Source organism: Nicotiana tabacum, chromosome 24 (assembly GCF_000715075.1).
Source record: "Nicotiana tabacum cultivar K326 chromosome 24, ASM71507v2, whole genome shotgun sequence".
Classification (NCBI taxonomy): domain Eukaryota; kingdom Viridiplantae; phylum Streptophyta; class Magnoliopsida; order Solanales; family Solanaceae; genus Nicotiana; species Nicotiana tabacum.
The window spans coordinates 61,225,852-61,246,871 of NC_134103.1; the positions used below are offsets into that span (position 1 = coordinate 61,225,852).

The 21,020-nt window shown below is 36.2% G+C and overlaps 1 protein-coding gene and 1 long non-coding RNA gene across 3 annotated transcripts; both read right to left on the reverse strand.

Moving 5' to 3' along the window:
• Positions 1–1,031: 1,031 nt before the first annotated feature.
• Positions 1,032–6,469, reverse strand: LOC142178419 (uncharacterized). The gene is made up of 2 exons (XR_012706555.1): positions 6,336–6,469; positions 1,032–1,441 (listed from the first exon to the last, which is right to left on the reverse strand). It is a non-coding gene; the product is annotated as an uncharacterized LOC142178419 (long non-coding RNA).
• A 4,803-nt stretch (positions 6,470–11,272) lies between these two features.
• On the reverse strand, positions 11,273–20,088 carry LOC107791928 (uncharacterized). 2 transcript variants are annotated; one of them, XM_016614084.2, is made up of 14 exons: positions 19,841–20,088; positions 19,724–19,752; positions 19,551–19,653; positions 18,952–19,123; positions 18,200–18,379; positions 17,610–17,767; positions 17,188–17,464; positions 16,834–17,048; positions 16,620–16,718; positions 15,994–16,514; positions 14,942–15,705; positions 14,415–14,613; positions 13,425–13,686; positions 11,273–11,391 (listed from the first exon to the last, which is right to left on the reverse strand). In XM_016614084.2, exons 1-13 carry the CDS (start codon positions 20,010–20,012, stop codon positions 13,516–13,518), a joined length of 3,060 nt encoding a protein of 1,019 aa, XP_016469570.1. In that variant the 5' UTR covers positions 20,013–20,088; the 3' UTR covers positions 11,273–11,391; positions 13,425–13,515. The 2 variants fall into 2 exon arrangements, with proteins under 2 accessions (XP_016469570.1, XP_016469571.1); XM_016614085.2 differs by having other exon boundaries at positions 19,551–19,639; positions 19,841–20,070.
• Positions 20,089–21,020: the final 932 nt, after the last annotated feature.

The window sequence follows — 21,020 nt, forward strand, 5'->3', positions numbered from 1 at the left end:
CAGAAATGATCACATTCAAGAAGTCATAGATAATAGAAAAATTACCAGCTATGTCCATTTATAAGTAGCTCATTACAAAAATTGACCAATTCATAAAATATTACTAATATTAGCCAATTAGCTATTGTAGCCAAAAAATGTCAAATTTTTGCTTTCTTTTGAATGAGTGTTAATAGAATAGATTTGGTACATCTTAAGGAGCTTAAATCTCAGTTTTGGGATGATTTGGTGAAGTTTTGAGGTGGTTTGAATTGAAAATTTGAAGAAGAAGATGAACATTATAAAAAATGATACGTGTACAACACTGTGTATCATTTGTGTATCACATATGTATCATAATTGTATCAAATGTGTGTTACATGTATACACATGTATATTCATGTATACATGTGTGTGCGATACATGTTTGATACATGTGTCGCAGAAGAATTTTTTGAACTCGATTTTAACTACGAATTTTGACACCAAATCAGTCCAAATCACCTTCAATCTTCCTCAAATTTTGTATATTGACTCATCTATATGTTTTCAATGAATTTCGACCATACCCATTGAAAAAGGTCATTTTTTGCTTAGATTTTTGAAATCTTGTATATATATTTCTTTGTATTTCATCACCTTATTTGCTACCTCATCCGTGAAATTTGCTTTCCGTCTTGCATCTAATGTTGTTGATCACACTTAAAAATATGGAAGGAGATCTTTGGTGTAATTCTCGGAGAGAAAGAACTTTATTTATTTGGGTTTTCAATTTTTATATGTGCTTGGCTAATTTTGGCAAGTCTATTATTAATGGCTAGAGGTTGGTAAGTTGAGACTTATTTGGCATATTTCTGTAAGATTCTCTAGATAATATGGGTATCCATATTATCCACCGGTTGACCCATTGTCTATTTGTATTAAATATGAACATATCGGATATTTTATTCATTTTTGCATTAGCAGTTTCCGACCCGCCTATATCTAACATGACTCGCCCGTTTGCCACCCCTAGTCTTAGCTAACTAGATAAATTAACAGCTGGAAAATCATGAAGTGATGGGTTCAAACCAATTAAATGGCCAAACTCTATTAGCATTTGACAACACTGCTGTATCAAAACTCAAACTTAGCAGAAACATAGTTCAACTTTTGTGGTTTTGTTGTGTATATTCCTAACCCTGGAAATATTCACACGATTGTTGGGACAGAAGCACTATGGTATATACTTTTTTTTCTACTCCAGCTAGCACACACCTCCACTATTCCACTAGATACGCATCCCACCAACACAAGTATCAGATATCTCTGCACGTGAAAAAAATCACCGAGCGTTTTGTATCCTTTAAGATATTGACGGTTATGTCTAAACTTGTGCTTGCAGATCACTTGGTGCTTGCATCATTGCACACTGTTCTCTAGCTCTTGCAAGTATTGCTATAGCTGAATTTGTTATATAGATCTGCGAACAAAAAGAAATTAATGAATAATGAAGGCAAAACTAAAGTAACCTGTAGCTTGATAAGGACACTAGCAAAAACATGACATGGAATTGATTGGTAGTACAATTCACATTCAAAGAAACGCGATTTCAGTACTTCAATAGAAATCAAACCAAACCGAGAAGGTCCGAAGGATTTTTTTCATGGTCAGTAGAAAATTTTTGTTCTGTGGAAGCATATAGACCTTTGAGATGCATACAATTTTTTAAAGAAGGTTAAGCAATTAGATAAATTAGAACAGCATACAGAATTTGCTACTGGTCCTGTACAATGTAGCCAAATATCAGACAACAAAAGAGTTCCTCATTTGTAGGGATTCTAACGTTTGTAGAATTATTTCAGCCTCATTTACATGTTCCATCCTACACCATTAGCAGCAAAAAAAAAATATAAATTAGACCTTATCTAACTGGTGGAGCTAGCAAAATCTTCAAAACATCTTCTATTCCTTTTAGTCCAAACAGTCCACCACAAATATATGCAGGAAAATGTATTCCACCACAGTAGCTTCCTCTTCCTTAGGCCTATGTTGTGCTAGCACCTCAGCAAATCATTTGTTGATTTGGCATGATAGTTGCAATCCAATCATACTTAAGAAAAGCTGCAACAAGTGCATAGTAATCTGGTAGTGCAAAAACAAATGACAGATGCTCTCTGAATGTCTTCCACAAAAAGAGCACTTGCCTTTGGAGATACGCACAAGTGAGACAAGCTTCTTTATTCAGAATTCATGTAAAGCAAGTGATACAATCATGTATGGCAAGGCTAGCACGAAGCTCGTGGTGGAAGATAGATGTCTCAACGTTGTTTTGTTTCCTTCTAAAAATAGGACTTGTGTTTTTTCCCATTTTTTAGATTGGTTTAGTATTTCTTTCCAGGAAAAAGGGACATCTTCTCTTTTTTTGAGATGTACTAGCTATAAATACCTAGGTAATTCATTCTTGAAGGAAAGATTTTGCATGTCGTGATTATAAACAAATTTATGTTCGTATTGAACTTGGGAATTACTTCTAAGATTGAGTTCTTGACATCTGAATCGTATCAAGTGGCTTCCGAGTAGATATAGTTATATTATGATAGCCTTTAGCAGACTCACTTCTACATCAAAGCAAGACATAATTCTAACTCACTTGTACTCAAATAACTTTGTTCTTTAGAGATAATTATGATTGGACAAAGCATTCAATCGTATGCCCAAAGGCATGTGGTCAATATGGTAGCGGGTAAAGTTGGTCCTAAAAGCAATTAATGATAATGATACTAGGGTGTCGTGAGCTACCGTTCATTTGATTCTCCAAGTTTTGGACACATGCAAGAGGTATTTCATTAAGAACTCTTCTATGCTTTGGTAAAATTTATTAAGATGATGTTGTCAACCTCAAATTGCAAAAGCAAGTTATTTCAACTATACTGCTCGTTAGTTACAATTCAGATTTCTTGGAATGATATCTTCTTAAACCCTAAACCCTAACAACCTTAATTTATACTATTACAAGTCTCATTCTAATTCTCGACTCTTTGGAGTGCAAGATTAGTTTGGGTGGTAAAATACTACCCGCCAATCATTATGCTGACCATGCCACTCAAGCATTCTCATAGCCAAGCACTCATTAAAATGCTGGAGATTGAACGAGCGTTTTGTTGCTGGCATAGGCTAGACTCTGCAATAGCTTGGGGTCAAATTTTCTTAGTTACGTGAACATTGTCATGTTATTATTCTAAAATCAGCTAAAGCGCCTGAAGAAATAGGAGAGTTCAATCCAGAGATCTTGCCTTGGAACAGAGTGATTCCTCCAAAAGTAGTTTAAGAGTCGCACACAAAAATGATTGGAGTCATTATTGAGGATATCCGGATAAGAACTATTGACTTGGAAGAAAAAGGCCCGGCTTACAATGTGCTATGTCGCTTTACGGCCAAATTAAAAGGTGGGCTATACTCCTGGATTGATGAGGTTGATAATACATTAATTGTTTGTCTCACTTTAGATTTTACCAAAAAGTTAGAATGGATATCATTACCGCCATGACATTACTATTGCATTCAGTTGTAGAGGAAGCGTTTGTTGTAGTAAATTGTGTAAAAAAGCGGTTGAAAATCTTTTTGACCAACTGGCTTTTTACACGATCTACTATAACAAACTCTTTCTCTACAGCTAAATGCAAAAGAAATGGCGGGTTTAAATCCAAGCTTAAGGATTGGAATGTTTCATCCTTTGGTCAGTTGGAAAACAGGAAATCACACATTCTGATTGATATTTTACACTTTGATAAACTGGCAGAAGATCGGATCCTCCTTAAAGGAGAACTAGTTCAGAGAGCGGGTTTACAAATGGAACTTGAAGACATAGCCAAGCAGAAAGAGGTTTTTTGGAGACAGAAATCCCGTTGTCTTTGGCTTAAGGAAGGCGACAGGAACACAAGTTTCTTCCACAAAATGGCAAACTCTAACCGTAGATACAATCATGAACATTTCCAAAGGAGCCTCAACGCCTCATTCATTGCTTTAGTTTCTAAAAAGAATGGGGCCAAGGATTTGAGGGACTTTAGGCCAATTAGTTTGGTTGGTAGCTTCTATAAAGTCCTATCCAAATTACTTGCACGAAGATTAAAGTGTGTTATCAGCAAGTTGGTTTCTCAACAGCAGTTGGCTTTTATTAAAGGGAGGCAAATCACGGATGCATCTTTAATTACCAATGAATGTATTGATACAAGAAAGAGGCAGGGTATCCCAGGTATACTTTGCAAATTGGATATTGAGAAAGCCTTTGACCATGTGCACTGGAATTTCCTTTTAAACCTTCTAAAGGATATGGGTTTCGGTAGCAAGTGGACCAATTGGATTTATTGGTGCATTTCCACTGTCAGATTCTCAGTACTTATGAATGGATCTCCTCAGGGCTTCTTCCCCTCAAAAAGAGGCCTCAGGCAAGGAGACTCCCTTTCTTTTTATTTTGGTAATGGAAGGTTTAAGCAGGATGATAGTTGTGGCAATGGAAAACAACTGGATTAGGGGATTCTCTACTTGTGTAAATGGGCCTTCCACTCTTGACATCTCACATATTTTATATGCGGATGACACTTTGATTCTATGTAATGCTGCTGTTGATCAAGTTCTTTATCTTAGAGTGATTCTTTTGGTTTTCGAGGCAGTTTCGGCTCTGCATATCAATTATCTAAAGAGTCATTTGTATGCTATCAATCTGGTTCCTAATATGCAACTTCTGGCTGATATTATGGGTTGCAACATCGGTTCTCTTCCTGCAAAATATTTGGGCCTTCCTCTGGGGGCCCAATCTAATGCTATATCTATCTGGAGTGATGTGTTAGAGAAATGCGAGAGAAAGTTGTCTACTTGGAAAAGACAATATCCCTCACTGGGAGGGAGAGTGGTTTTGATCAACAGTGTTTTGGATTCTTTACCCACTTACACCATGGCTTTTTTTCCCATGCCTGTAAGTATCTCCAAAATATTGGATAAAATTCACAGAGGCTTCTTTTGGCAAGGTAACAAAGATAGGAGATCTTTTAACTTAGTCAAGTGGAACACAATCATCAGAAGTAAGAAGTTTGGAGGACTGGGGATTAGGGATTTAAAGGCGCATAACAGTAGCCTAATGTGTAAGTGGATCTGGTGTTTCAATCAAGAAGAAAACTATCTCTGGAGGGCTGTAATTTTCTCCAAGTATGGTCTTCTTGATCCCTAGACCACCAAACCTACTCCTCCTCCTTTAGGACTTGGTATCTGGAAACATATCAGGATGTTGTGGGATTTCTTCATGTTGCACTCTTCAATAAAAGTGGGGGATGGTAGAAAGACTAAATTCTGGCAAGATATTTGGCATAGCAACTCTCCTATTAAAGACAGCTTCCCAGACCTTTAGAGAATCACTTCCTCGAAAAATGCTCTCATTTCAGACTTCAGATTGGATCATGGTTGGCTCATCAATTTCAGGAGAAGCCTAAACGACTGGGAGGTGGATAGGTATCTGAGTCTCTTGGACTTTCTCCATAGATCTTCTTCTTCTTCTCCTACCTCTGATTGCCTCATCTGGACGACGAATTGGAAAGGCACATTCTCGGAGAAATCATGTTATGCTACTCTGACACAATCTAACCCATTGAATACTCCTTGGCCTTGGAAACCCATCTGGAAGAGGCTGGCCCCTCCCAAGGTTAAATGTTTTCCTAGTTGGTATCTAGAGAAGCTTGTCTCACACAAAGCAACCTACAAAGAAGGGGTATGCAACTTGTCAACAGATGTGTGTTATATGAAGAGCAGCTGGAGGACGTCAACCATCTTTTCCTCCACTGTAAATTTACCTCCCAAATTCGGGACCTTTTCCTCAATATCTTGGGCATTTTTTGGTGTATGCCCTTTTCAACTCTTCAGTTGTTGCAAGGGTGGCACAAATTAGATATTCAGCGACCTTCTATCAAAATTTGGAATAGTATCCCGGCTGCAATTTGGTGGTGCATCTGGAAAGAGAGAAATGATAGGTTGTTTGATAGTAGGAAGAACAGTCATTGATATCAAACACAATTGTATTGTTTTGCTTAGTTTTTGGTGTAACATGGGCAGATGTACATGCTTATGACCCTTGTGCCATGATTGACTTTATTAGCACATTACACAATTTGTAATGTTGTTTCTTTTTCTTGTAACCCATCCAGCAACTTCTTCTTGCTGGTTTTATTATATATAAAATACTGCTCAAAAAAAAAAAGGTATGGCAAAATGGCAACTATTTTTACTTCTTGGTCAAATTTAAAGGTGAGATCAAAACTTAAAGTGTTAACAACTTCATCAATCCAAGAATAGAGTCTACCCTGAAACTTAGCTACAAAGCGACATACCACATTACAAGCCAATGCACTTAAGAGCCTATCCCAAGCTATCGCAAAGTCTAGCTCATGCCTGCAAAAAAATGTTCCTGGCTAGATCTCCTGCATTCAGATAACTTGGCTATGAAAAGATTTGAGTCGCCTGGTCTGCATAATAATTGGATAGTATTATTCCACCATCCAAAGTAATCATGCACTATCAGGAGTCGAGAAGGAGAATGAGATTCGTAGTAGTATCACAAATATATATTCAATTACATGTAACGAGGCAAAAGTAAGCAAAGCAGCTTCCTTCATCATAATAATGTCACTCATTTAGGAACTCAATTAATTTCTTTGGTATCTAGCTCAAGTGTCGTTCCAAGAAATCTAAACTGAAATTGCAACTAAGGAGCAGTATAGTTGAAATGCTACTTGGGATTGACAACATCATCCTAGAATTTTACCAAAAGAGAGAAGAGATCCTCATGAAACCCCTCTTACAACCGCAGGATCCAATTCTTGTAGAATTGGCCAATTGTACGAATTGTAGCCCACACATAGGTATTGCTATCAGTTATTGCTTTTAGGACCAACTTTACAAACTTCTCTATGGACTCAACATGTCCTTTAGGTAAGCAACTCAAATAAGACACAGTCTAAGTACGGCAGCTCGACGTCTTGTCTAATCATATATCATCTCTCATGAGTTAGAGAAAAACTATAAAAGTACGACTGAGTAAGAAATATACCTTGCTTCGAGAAGTCAACTAACGTTTGTCATAACATTACTATTATCTACTCAAAAACCACTCATCACGATTCGGGCATCAAGAACTCAAACTTGAAAGTAATTGCCAAGTTCAATTTTTGGAATCACAATATGCAAAGTCTCTCCTCAAGAACGAGTCTACCAAGTATTTATATCTATTACATCCCAAGAAAAGGAAACCAGATAACCCTTCTTGAAAAGCCTACTAAACAGACTAAGAAGAGGGGAAAAAAAAACAAGAACTCCAATTTTTCAAAAGCAACAAGAAACAGTGTTGAGACCCTCTATTGTTTCTTGATTATCTTCGTGCTAGTCGGGATCTTATTAACAAGCTACCTTGGATAGAGCTTTAGATCTCAAAGTCTTGTTTCCATGGCCAAGGACTTGCAATCTATTTAGAGGCATACATTTTGTACGTGCATGATTGAAATTCCAGAGTGCATGTATGGGAAAAGGAAGGCATACTGTCGAAACACATTTAAACTCAAGGCTGCAATAAAATCTTTTGGATGATAAACCTCATCAGATGACATGCCAATATTATGTTTTTTTGGAAGATGCCTCATTGTCAAAATCTAGCATCTCACACCAGCTCTTGTAGTAAGCATTGCGAAGTTTTATGCTGCATTTGATTTAAGAAATTACTACTTAATGTAAAAAGAAAACAAAAAGAAATAAAACATACTTCATTCTTTTGATCCGAAGACATTCAACTTCTTAAACCAAACTATAAGCTGCATCAGACGGCTTGAGCAAGGCTTGAAAATCTATATAAAGGAAGGACATAGGAAAGGTGACTTGGCACTCTCTATAGCCAAGAAAGCCTTTTATCTTTTATCTCAATTTTTTAGATTTTCCCACTATTTTCTTCAATTTTGTGCTATACACCTCTTAAAACCCCAAAAGACACCTCTTAAATGCACATCTTAAATTCTCTCCCCAAAAGACACCTCTTGAAGATTTCAATAATTTCATATCAATTATATACCCTTTCACCTCCTCTATCTTCCCGTATCTCATAAATTCGCATACATAATTTTACAACTTATTAAATTGGATTTTGCTCAAAGGTAAATACCAACTAAATTGGATATTGCTCGTAGGTGAACACTAATCTATACTATATTAAAAGTGGGAAGCCCTAAATTAAAAAGTTAAAATACCATAATACCCCTGCTTAAACACCCAATAACTATTCTAAATAACCTTACACTACTTAATGAAATAAAATTAACTAGATAAGCCAACGCTTCAATCAAAAAAGAAACAAGGCCAGCGCTTTAAAAAGAGAGAAAAGACAACGCTTTATATGCACTTTTGGCAGAAAACTCTCTTCGCGGGAAAAAAATACACCTATAACACCCCCAAGCCAATGCTTATACTCATTCATCAACAGCCAGATCTGATGGTTCTCCTATTGGTTGCCGCAAGTTTTACTCTTTTTGCAAGTATTCATTAGTCTCTACGCTTATTAGTTATATATGCCGACAATATATAGCCCTATTTTTTTTTAAGGGGACAATATATAACATTATTGTCAAAGTGAATCCTGTGATCGGTTATGATATCTTTTCTCTGAAAGTTTGTGTTGATGACTCTTGTATTATTTGTTTATTTTTCGTATATACATTGTTAATATTTAAAGCTAATTAGATCCAGTAGGACTACAAACTTAAGGTGATCGACAGGAAACTCACCGAAAAGGTTATCCATTGGTATGAATTAAAGGTTTTAATAATAATTTTTTCAACATGGAGCATAATTCATAAGATACTTGGCTTAATGTATTAAAGGTTTTAATAATAACTTTTTCAACATGGAGCATAATTCATAAGATACTTGGCTTAATGTATATCCTCTTTTCATGATCATAATTAAGTGGGAATGAATTACAAAGATTATCCTTCAATTAGAAAGACCAAAAATTTGTACTTATCTCAAATTAAATCTTCTTGTCTTATTAAAAAAAAAAATGGAATATAGCTCTCAAATTTCAGTCTCAATCTCTATTTTCTTTCCTCCTTCTTATCACTTCCAAGTTTGTTCTACTCTTTAAACCGCTAAGTCCTCTTAAGAAAGATGATTTGCAAATAGAGACTAAAGCATTGCAAAATCCTCCATGAAAAAATATCACGTGATTCCATCACAGGTAAAATAATAATCATGTCCAAAAAGAACTTAATGGTACCTTTGTTTTAGTCTACATTGTCTTCTTTGCCACTAACCCCGAGAGGAACACTGGACAATCTCATGTTTCTATTCATTCATATATTTTTTAATGGTTAAGAAAGTATCAAACTGCGTTTTCTATTAGATGTTATATATAGTTCAGTTTTTCCCCAAATTATATCTAATAAGGTCTTAGTGTTGCTCTGTTGTTCATATGAATTTGTTTATTGTTCAGGCATGTCTTAACATTATTCTTAAGTTATATATTTGTATTTATTGTATCATATTCTCTTAATTTATCTTTATGTGAATATGTGGAAGTTGTGCTACACGAGATTGAAGAAAAGAGAAACTTTCTATGCGAGCATAATGAGATATTAAGATAGTTTAACGATTATTGAACCACACGATGAAGGAATGGTCAAAATAGCATGGGCCAAGCAATTTTCGGGCTGGTAATTGAAAAATAGCCACTATTTTATGCGGAGATAAAATCTGGACAAAAATACCCTAGCTGAAATACGAAAAGTTCCAGCATAATATGCTGGATTATGGAGCTCCTGCATATAAACTTCCATCATATTATGTTGGAACTCCAACACATTATGCTGGAATCTCATATGTAAAAAATTCGAACTCGGGCATATTATGCTAGAATTGTTTTTTTTTGTTCAGATTTTATTTTTACATGAAAAGTGGCAAAATTTCGATTACTTTTGAAACTGTGGCTAATTTTCAAGTAGCAGTTGTAAATCAGGCTATTTCTAACTTTTTTCCGAAGGATTGTGGCATTCTCTAAAGCTAAAACTCCTATCTATCGATCTTTTTTCCTTGATCTTTTGCTTTTTTCCCTTTTCTGATTTATGTGATATTTTTGAAACTCCAAAAGTCACCTCATTAATATTAATAAACTAACAAAAGAAATAAATAATTAAAGATAATTATACATTTAAGAGTAACGTACAACTACTATATTTACAGGAATTGTGACAAAAGTAAGATGGTATAAAGGGATAAATGTTTCCAAGTATAGTCCATAAATGAAAAATGAGCATAGTTTGCTTGAGAAATACATATACTATTATTTACTTCCTTAAGAGTTCAAACAATTTTTTTTTAAGAATACCAACATCATATATATCAAGGTATGCATAACCGGAGTTTAAAAAAAGTTATGTATAACTAGAGATCAGCCTCCCCGGATGTATAATTATTTAATTAAAAAGAATTTTCACGTGTAAGAAATAGGGTCAAAGATGAGTGGTAAGACTTTCCTAATTCTGTTATGGTTCCTGTTCACCTTCCCCCAAAGTCCATTCGTGGGAAGGGGTTATTAAGTGAGGATTCACTCTTTCCGACGTAGACTCAAATTTTATACCTTTGTAAAAACTTCAAAAATGCAATTCAATTAGGGGTGGAACTGTGTTTTATTACTATCAAGGTTTTGGTATCGAGAGAACAACCACCCTTTCTTCTATATGTGCTGCGCTTAGCCCTCATAAGAAATTACCTATAAGAAGAGAAATCAAAGAAGTATCTCTTATACTTAAAGTTAAAATATGGCAAGAGGATTGAAGAAGAGTAACAAAAAAAATGCAAAAGTCTATACGGAAGATCAAGTCAAACTTTCTAGGATGGTGTGTGGGAGTAGAACTGAACTTAATAGTCTTATATACAAAAAATTGAGCTAGGTGCTTCTTGAGAGTCATAACAAAGTGACCGAAACGGATGAAAGGAACATACAGTAAGAATATCATCTATAAGGAAGTATTACGTACCTCATAAAATCAAAATAAGTAATAACAATAGCATGTATCTAATTAAACTTTGATTGTTCATCCTCGTAGGTTAGATATCCAATCATCTCGATCTCGACAAACGATCCACCATATAAAGACCACATTAATTATAATAACTTGTAGTTTATTCTTTCAAGTAAAGTTACTTATTCAAAGCTTTGTATTAATAATCAGACTCGAGATATACGTGTAACGCACGTGCCGAGGAACTAGTAAAGATAGAAGGATGATCCCCTGCAGTTGTCGACTACCAACCAATCCTCCATATCACACGTCAAATTGTGCACAAGTGAATGCAATTCTTATAGATCCATTTGTGTTCTTGATCTTGTGTGATCTGTCATGGCCTCTGCACCGGAATAAAAACGAAAAGCCTTCCTTAGATTTCCTTAGATATTGTTGACAGAAAAATATCGTTGATCAAAAGTCAATTATGATGCTTCACTTCAGAATGCTTCACTTCATATGTATATTGAATTACTCTTTCTTTTTACGGATAAATTTTTTTTTGCTTGCTGGAAATTGGTATTCAATCTACTTGTTGATAGTTACGGTGAGAAGAAGGGTTAAAGTTGTAAATATAAAATCTATATATGTATAGAAAGGAGGACATAGACAAGGGGATTTGGCACTTCTCTTTGGCCAAGAAATTCAATTATCAGTTGTAGCAGGGAGATGTTGTATGCCGTATCACACTTTGTCTGCTTTTTCTTCCATATCTGTAATTATTTTTTGGTAGTTAGGATGCTTTACTCTTGACTACTTTATTGAATGACAAGAAACTGTATTCTCTAGGTTGAGTTTTAGTGGAGACAACAGTATTTTGCTACAAGCATTCGGTAACTGTCTTTGATTTGGATGTTCACAAAAGAGCATGAAAAGATTGCTGATAATTTTTAGTTAATGTACTTTTTTTCCTGAAATTTAGTTAAGATTATTCACAAGCTTGAACCGTCCCATTGTTTTAATTTGCTCAATTCATTGTTAATAAGAAACATCATTTACTGGGTTTGAGGTTTTGTATTGGACAACAATAACAACAACATACCGAGTATAATCCCACAAGTGGGGTCTGGGGAGGGTAGTGTGTACGCATACCTTACCCCTACCTTGTGAAGATAGAGAGGTTGTTTCCGAAGACCCATGGCTCAAGGTAAGCCAAAAAAAGGGGGCAGAAATAAACAATCAGTAACATACATATCAACAAGATAATAAGTTAACTGAAGCGAAAGAAACAACAGGTAAAATAGAACTCTAAGAATACGAGAGTACAAGACTAATACTACTATCTACTGGTACGGCATAGAAATAAGCTCGACTATCCACTAACCTCTTACCCTAATTATCAACCTTCACACCCTCCTATCAAGGGTCATGTCCTCAGTAAACTGAAGTTGCGTCATATCCTGCCTAATCAGTTCTCCCCAATACTTCTTAGGCCTACCTCTATCTCTTTTCGGAACACCAAGGCTAACCTCTCACACCTCCTCACGGAGGCATCTGCACCCCTCCTCTTCACATATACGAACCATCTCAACCTCGCTTTCTTCATCTTGTCCTCCATTGGGGCTACTCCCATCTTGTTCCAGATAACTTCATTCTTAATCTTATTTTGAAGATATTCGATAATTGTTTAACTATTATCAGTAAATTAAGTTTCAAACTAGAAGTTTTAAAAAAATGAAGTTTTAAACTACAAGTTGTGTCCTAAAATGAGAGGGTGTATCCTTTCATCCTTTTTTAACCACATATTTTTATATATAACTGCAAGACGTTCTGTATTTTTGAAATTGCTAATTTTATTCCATGGGATGGGATTACAGTAAAGTTTCATTCTTCTTGATGCATAGGGACAACAATTCTACAGCCGAGGTTCGATTAAGGCTTCAGAAATTGAACGACATAACTTTACGTTTAACAATGTGAATGACGTTTTTTTTTTGGCAATTTCAAACAAATCTAAGGGGCTTCCATGTTATTATTGCGGTTAGTTCTGCCAACAGTGATAGACCGACTGTTTAATTTTTCATAATTTGGAAGGATAACAATAAACTAAAGTTTCTTTGTTTTATTTTATTTGGATGATAAAAAAAACAAGATGTAAAAGGGTTTCTAAGAATTTAAATGCAGTGTTATTCACATGCTTGGCTAATTTAGTATATTCATATACATTTGATTTTGTTCTTTTAATACTTTTCATATGTATGTCTTACGTTGTATGTCTATTCTCTATAATTGCTATTACATATTTTTTCATCCTATTATATACAAAAATATACAAATATGAAGGTGAGGGATACAATATGAAAAATCATTAAGTAAATCCATTTGCATGGCATACAACAAAAAATACAGGCAAGAACAAAGGCAGAATCATTTTACCTTTCGTGCTGAGGGATGTCATATAGGAAGGCGAGGTTGGATATTACAGAAATATACAGATCGTGCCAGAGAATAAACATGTCAATAATATCTAAGGGGCATTCAGAATGCCACCACTTGAATTGGGGATTTTGATAAACCCCCTCAATACATTTGATGGTAGACTGCTGCTATTCGATCCAGGTAAGCTTTCTGGTGATTCAAGTGCCCGAGAAGTTTGAAGAGCCATCTCTGAATGGAGTTGGAGGCAAGTCATAGCCAGCTGCAAAATTAGAAGTAATTAGGGTGGCTATGTAAAGCAAAAAGAAAACCCAAACATGGAATTATACGAGAATATAAAAACTGGAAATCAAGATTAAAAGATCAGAAAACGAAACCAAACAGTTTAATTGTCTGTTCAAAATGACTAATTGATGGTGATAAGAACTTAGCCTTTGATATATTAGTTGCAACAGATACCAATAACATTAAACATTTATCTGAACAATCAAAGGGCAATCACTAACAAGTAACCTGGAAATAATACTAGATAACTGTTCATGCCTGACACACAATATAACCCAAAATAAAGCAAAGAATTTGATTGGTAGCTAACAACTCATGAAGTTAGAACAAACAAATTGCAAGTTTTAACAGTTAAATTTCTACTGACTTTCTTCAAAGGGCTTCATGTACACAATTTTTACACTTCAGGATTTTGGTCTTACTTTTTCTTCTGCTTGCCTTTTTGTAAAGCATTAAACATACAGTCAAGTTCTCTCCGTCTATGAGCACCTTCGGAAAAAACAAATCCTACTATGCAATCTTATAATGTGCCATTGAACACTTTAGTCTCTATTTGGACTTACATTCGTACCTTTGAACAGGAGGAAGGTACTAGCTGTGTCTGTGACAGTCAGCTAACAATCTACAGAGTAATAGGTGCACATAAAACAAACAGAACAGAATATGCATGAAGTCTGAGAGGGGCATACAGCTCGTTTGACTTACTGTGTAGCACTCCCTGTCGGTGTCAGATTCAGCAATATGAAGTGCCCAGGTGCGAACCCACTCAAGTCCTTTTGAAATTTCAGAATTTCCCTCAACCAAGGCAGCCGCCACATAGGAGGGATGAAGAGAAATCAATATGCATGAAGAAGTAAACAGGACAGATCTCCTAACATAAGCTTCCACATGATGAGATATCTCCCTGGTAGTATAGAGAGTGAAAACTTCAGTGGGCATCTAAATGTAAACAAGAAAATTGAAACAAGATAGGAATTCACACTGACAGACTAGTGCATTGTCCAATACCACAGTAAAAATTACAAATGGAAGCAGGTCACTTCTACCACCAACAAACAACAACAACTAAGCCTCGGTCCCAAAAAAGATAAACACATTTAATTTTAGAAGTTAAAAGAAGATACGCATTTTTTCTCCGGTAAGCTCATCTTCTATTTCAATACGTTTGCAAGATTAGATCGGTAGTTATGTAAGAAGGTATATTCTCTGATATAATATACAAGGGTTATTACCTTGATCTTAACAATTCCAAAAGAGGAGATGCCAAAATAGATGCTTCTGGATGCATGGCTGAACACTTCACACAGACACCGAGCATGTAAATAAGCTTCCCCAAAACGAGAAAGTCTCTGCCAAGCAAATCTACACCATGCCTTTTCTTATCAAATCCTTCCATGGCTGGAAGCATAAATGCCGCTGCATACTGGGGAAACTTATTCTGGGACCATTCAAGGTGATTTTCTGGTACAGCTGAATGAAGGCTCCAACGGCGAGTCTTTCCTTTCTTGATCTGACCTGGTTTAGGGGGAAGTTCTCTCTCATAAGAGTGAGACCAATTCAAAGGAGTTCCTGGTGTTGAGATCTCCTTCCAAGGACCAGTTCCTGGAGGACCAATAGGTTTTGGCATGAACCATGCTTGATCGGACATGGATGATATGAGAGCGCCAGGCCGTTGTTTAAGTCTTGAAATCCCTGTACTTGCAAGCTCCTGTGCAGCCTCTGTCATTACATCAAGTATCATTAACCGCTGGCTGACATCTAAATTTGGTGAATAAAGCAATTTGTTTAGTGTATTGAGCGATTCATGAGGACATGTGACAATCAAAGCAACAAGTGCTTTTTGTCTCTTCTCTTCAGCTGACTCTTCCACCCCTTCAATAGTTGAATCAGAGCAGCGGGCTTGTAGAAGACTTCTGGCTAGATCAGAAGCTACAAACTTGAGCTCATCAGGTGATGCTCGTATAAGCTTCTCAGCAACATCAATAGCCTTATCAACCTGCTAAGAGGAAAGACGTCAAAAATGGTAGAGGGGGAACTTTTTTCACCTACTTTTCAGTGATAGCGCCGGAGCTACTAATTTGTCTTACTAGATATCAAACTATTTTATAGTAATCTTGGTAACTACAAACTAATAGTCACTTGACCAACTCTCGGTCTACTATAAACTGGTACAGATCTTTCGGAGCAAAAAAATGGTATCAAAGCTTGTTCAATCCTTAGAAGAGTGATACAATTAAAACTCTGCAGAATTGTCTGATAGGGTGATTTAAGAATTTGAACTCACTCCATCAGCATCATCAGATTTTCTTAGTGCTCCAATCACATCCACTAACTGTGAGAAACTTCTTTTCAGATCTGCATCATCATCTGACAAGTCATATGGCTGCAGAGACGAGTCATTCGAGGACTCAGAGGTTTCACTTGCATTATCCTCATCATCTTCCCTTGAGTCCACCTCATTATTTAGGGATGCTGGATCAATAATCTCATCTGGATCAACGGATTCAAATTCAAACAATTTCTTCTTTTTGCCCATCACGTTATCATGTGTGCTGGTAGCAGCTATGGTATTTAATTCTTTTGCAACTACTGTGCTTGAACAGCTCTTAGTATCTCCATCTATGTTTGTTGACCTAGCCAATAATCTTTTTTCTGGGGTTAATAAACCAAACTCCCAGTCAATAGATTCCTCGCGGCAACTATCATCAAGGTAGAGAGGATTCTGGGGGTCAATTACTTTGGAAAATGCTAAAGCAACACTGCTAGCCATTTTACGGACCAAATGGTCAGCACCTTCTAACCTACCTGTCAGCAAACACAAAAGATATAAGAAGATTTACATTAACTAGTCAGTAGTCATATAGAAAGATTATATTGTAAAATTTTACAGCAGTAAGAGCAAAATTTTACAGCTAACTCCTTCAAGAATACAGTGCATTGCATCCTTGGTTGCATCTAAATCTTCTTTAGACATCTTCTCTAGGCAAAGGCCTAATGCAGCAGTTATATCTGGATCTTAAGTTAAGGAAGCACAAAATCGTTGAGTAGACTAAAGAATTACAGATCTTATAATTTCCTCACTAAAGGTGTAAATTTTACTACTCAAAGAAAAGAAAAAGAATACAGGCTTGCTGCTCAATAGAAGTTGATTGCACAAATTCTCGTTTGGACCACGCCGTGACAAGATGCTGGACAGTCTCTGAGAGACTACGGAGGTTACAAGCTTTCACAGATGAGGAATTTCCAGGGGAACACTGAAAAACAGCAAAGTGAAGAATCCATCTCAAGCAATTGCTAGGGAATACTTTCCACAACAAAAATTTCTCAAGAAACATGGACCTGAAAGAGAAAATTGAAGAAAAGACCGGTCAAAAATATAAAAAAGGATATTGTACCCCTCAAAGTTAACAATCTTTTCAAGACAATCAAAACGGAATCCACATTCTATCATAATAATGCATTGTGAATATTCACAAACCTAATCGAGGCTTGTTGCTGGTAAATCTGATGAAACAATATCCACAAAATCAAGTGAGCTTCAATATCTCCTGTATTTTGAGCTGCTAATTGTTTAAGTAGCTCTTCAGTCATTCTTTCTACAGAGTAAGGGTCTTTGATTGACTCTATCATCTTCAACCAAAATCGCAAACCAGGTGTTGATTCAAATGCTTCACCAACGGGGATATCCGAATTTAATGGCAAGGAGCCCCGCACATGTTTAAGTAACTCAGGAACCAATACACTTAACAGCACATCTACTTGCACAAAATGATTCCACTTTATAAACTCATATATCAAATTACAAATTGATTCCACTTTATAAACTCATATATCAAATTATTTGTACTAATAAAAAAATAAGATTCCCTGAACAATTTGCTTGTGCTTGATCAAATGTACCTGCTGATCCTCGCCGAATAATACGAGCAAATGCTTCACCCATTAACAGGATGCCACCACCTAATTTGTTTTTATCAACATGAGTTCCTCCATCTAAAAGCTCGTCCCATTCCTGTGCTCCAGCAAGAAGTTGAGCAGTGATATGCTTGAAGAAGAGGCTGAAATTCACTGGTGAAGAGTGGAACAAGACCAAGAGGGGTAAAAAATGGAACAAAGAACAAAGAAAAGCAAACTACATTATGTAGTCCACCATGCAGTTTTCAAAGAAACCTCTAATTGACACAAGTAGTGTCCACAGCCAGACTAGAGGGAAAAAGAATTGAAAATAAAATTCAATTGTTGAGTGAAAAACCCGTTACAGCCCACAAGTGCGGGAAGGAGGAAGAGAGAGAGAGAGAGAGAGAGAGAGAGAGAGAGAGAGCTGCCGTTAAGTTCTCTCCGCCCATAACAAAAAGACAATTGGAAATTTTCCAGCTCATTTTGCGGAGATCAACTCAAAATCACGATAGATTCAACAAGTACTTAATGCATAAAAGCAAATAACCTAGTCAGAGGCAAATTTACCCCAAAGAAGAAAACAAAAAGGATACTGTGATGATAATGCATTAGGGGTTCCCGCTTGTGCTTTATCAGGTATAGACGTAAGGAGTTGGACCACCCGGGATATAATCTGCTTTAGCTCTTCTTGGGCAAGATCATGAGAGAAAGTATACAATTCTCGAGCAATCTGGGTAACTCCCTTATTTTCAAGCAAACAAAGCACAAGCAATCTGCACGCAAAGCTCAAAATATGAGAAGTTATGCCATTACTTTGTGAGCATATCTCAGGAGGGAGAGTGTTGCACCATCAAACAAGTCTACATATTCTTTGTATGAATTAGACATCGGCGATCAAGATAATACTCAAACATTGCACCAAAATGAGCAAGAAAAGCATTCCGGCAAGACGAGCAGAACATGCGCTAGGCAGAACAAAGCAATGTCCTAACACTCACACCATCAATAAAACCGATCACATCTTGTATAGCTGCCCACCAAGTTTGAGACTATAACTAAATAAACACGTTCAGTTTTGATCCGAACTATTTCTGGAGTGATAATTGCCTACATGACGTAACAGTCTTGCACCTACACATTTCTAGACTTCTATTCTTCATGGTCTGATTTAGTGAAATATATTGCAAAAAAAATGACAATGAAAAAATTATTCCATGGGCATGTTCAGAAAATTGTTAAGACTGCATTCTCAGTTTGGCCTGAATTCGCCACGCAAAAAGAGATGACACGTACTAAAATAGCAACTCTATGAACCACATACACAAAGTGGAAGATGTTTTGCTACCTTTCAGCATTTGAGTGGACGGCACAGGTTCCATGATCACTACTACTTCTCCATTGCAGACAAGGAACCAGTTTTTGAACAACCTCAATGACTTGTCCTCTCAAAAAGAACACATCATAGACGTGCATCCTCACAGAAATGGGGATACATGCCAGCCAATCAAAAGCCACATCTGCAAAAAAAAATATTAGTGACGTTATTAAACAACTAACCAAGCGAGAGCTAAGACATTAAAATGATAATGCGAGCCTCGCTCTCTGTATAAGGAAGCATATCAATTTACGCAAAAGCATCATTACAACAATGATTATTCCAATAATATGTCAAAGTAAAAACAAATCTAACTGTGCAAAGAGAGAATTGAATACAACAAACACAACGAGCAACATGTATCAAGGAAAGTAAAAATTGCATTCACAATTACTTCTTAATCTAGGTTTTAATGTTTTTCTCATCCCATACACAAAAACAGACCCATAAAAACTAAAGAATTAAGCTATAACTACAGTGCTAAGAAGTATGGCACTGTTATTTTCAATTCATGTTATAAAGAAAGGGATCTTATCATTTGACTAATTATCCAGGACTATCAAACTTACCATATAACAAAACCCTGGCCAATGTTGAAAATGCAGGGCCTTTGTAGAAAATCTGCCACCATTCATCTCTCTCGTGTGTAGCCGGGAGTCTCAAACTTGTTAACTTTAGTAAAAACAATTAAAACATTATAAGAAAAAGAAACCAATAAAAAATAGCATGTACAGCGTAGTACCTGTTCCCTGTACTGCTCGTTAACACTACCTATAGAATTGCCCAAAAATAGAGGATTATTGCCCAATAATTAACTTTATTTTCTCGTTAGTACTGGTATGAGTTTTTTTAATCGCACCTGCGACGGAGTGGGAGTCGAGAGGGAAGAGAAGAAGGGCGAGGGAATGAAGAGCGCAAATGACTTGGTCGACGTGTTTGGCATCTTTGATAGAGGCAGTGACCTGACCAACCTTCTCTAGCACTGTTATATCCACCTCTCTCTTTCGCCTTGATTCTGCTTCCTTCTCCATTGACGCTGACGAAACGCTTTTATTTTTTACGGAAGTTTTGCCGGTTTGGTTTTATGAGGTTGTTTCGATTGGCTTTAAACTGGTTTACGGGCAAAGTTCAAAAGTGATTAAAATAAATTAAAAACAAACCAACAACAACAAGCCACTAATTCCAATAGAACCTCGACACTGTTTCTGATAGAAACTCGATTCCCGCCCTCCAACAACTATTCATTTTATTTATAGGGTGACTCGAACTCACAAACTCTTAGTGTGCTTACCACTAGAGCAACACATTCTTGTATGTTTAAAACAAACCAAAAGCAATAAGTTACAACAATACCAACTTATTGCTTTTTGAAAATGCCATATTTTTTAAGTCAATCGGGCTATATATTATGAGAACTTTGCAGGGGAAATAACAAAAATGATCCCCCACGTTTGGAGGTAGATTAAAACCAGTCCATTAAATATACTCTTGAGCAGTATCGATCCTCTACTTGTCAAAAATAAGCATTTTGGTCTCTATCAACAACAACGGCAAACCAATATAATCCGACAAATAGGTTTTGGGGAGGATTTTGTGTATGCAGGCATTACTTCTGTCTTGTGGAGGTAGAGAGGTTGTTTCTGATAGACCATCAACTTAGTAAAAGCATAGTTACAGCATAGTTGAAAAGAAATATAGTATCGAGGAAGCCATGAAAAAAAAACAGTAACAAAAAGCAGTAACAACGGCATAATAATAAGATAACCAAAGCAACATATATAACTAGCAGTAATAGAAATCTAAGTGTAAGAAAATTCGCGAAAAATAATGATACTACAGGTATAAAAAAAGGGAAAAGCTCGACTACCTACTAACTCTTTACCCTAATTCTCGACCTACATAATCTCCTATCAAGGGTCATGTCCTCGGTAAGCTGCAAATATGTCATGTCCTGCCTTATCACATCTCCACAATACTTCTTTGGCTACATCTACCTCTCATCAGACCCACTATGGTCAACCTCTCACACATTCTCACTG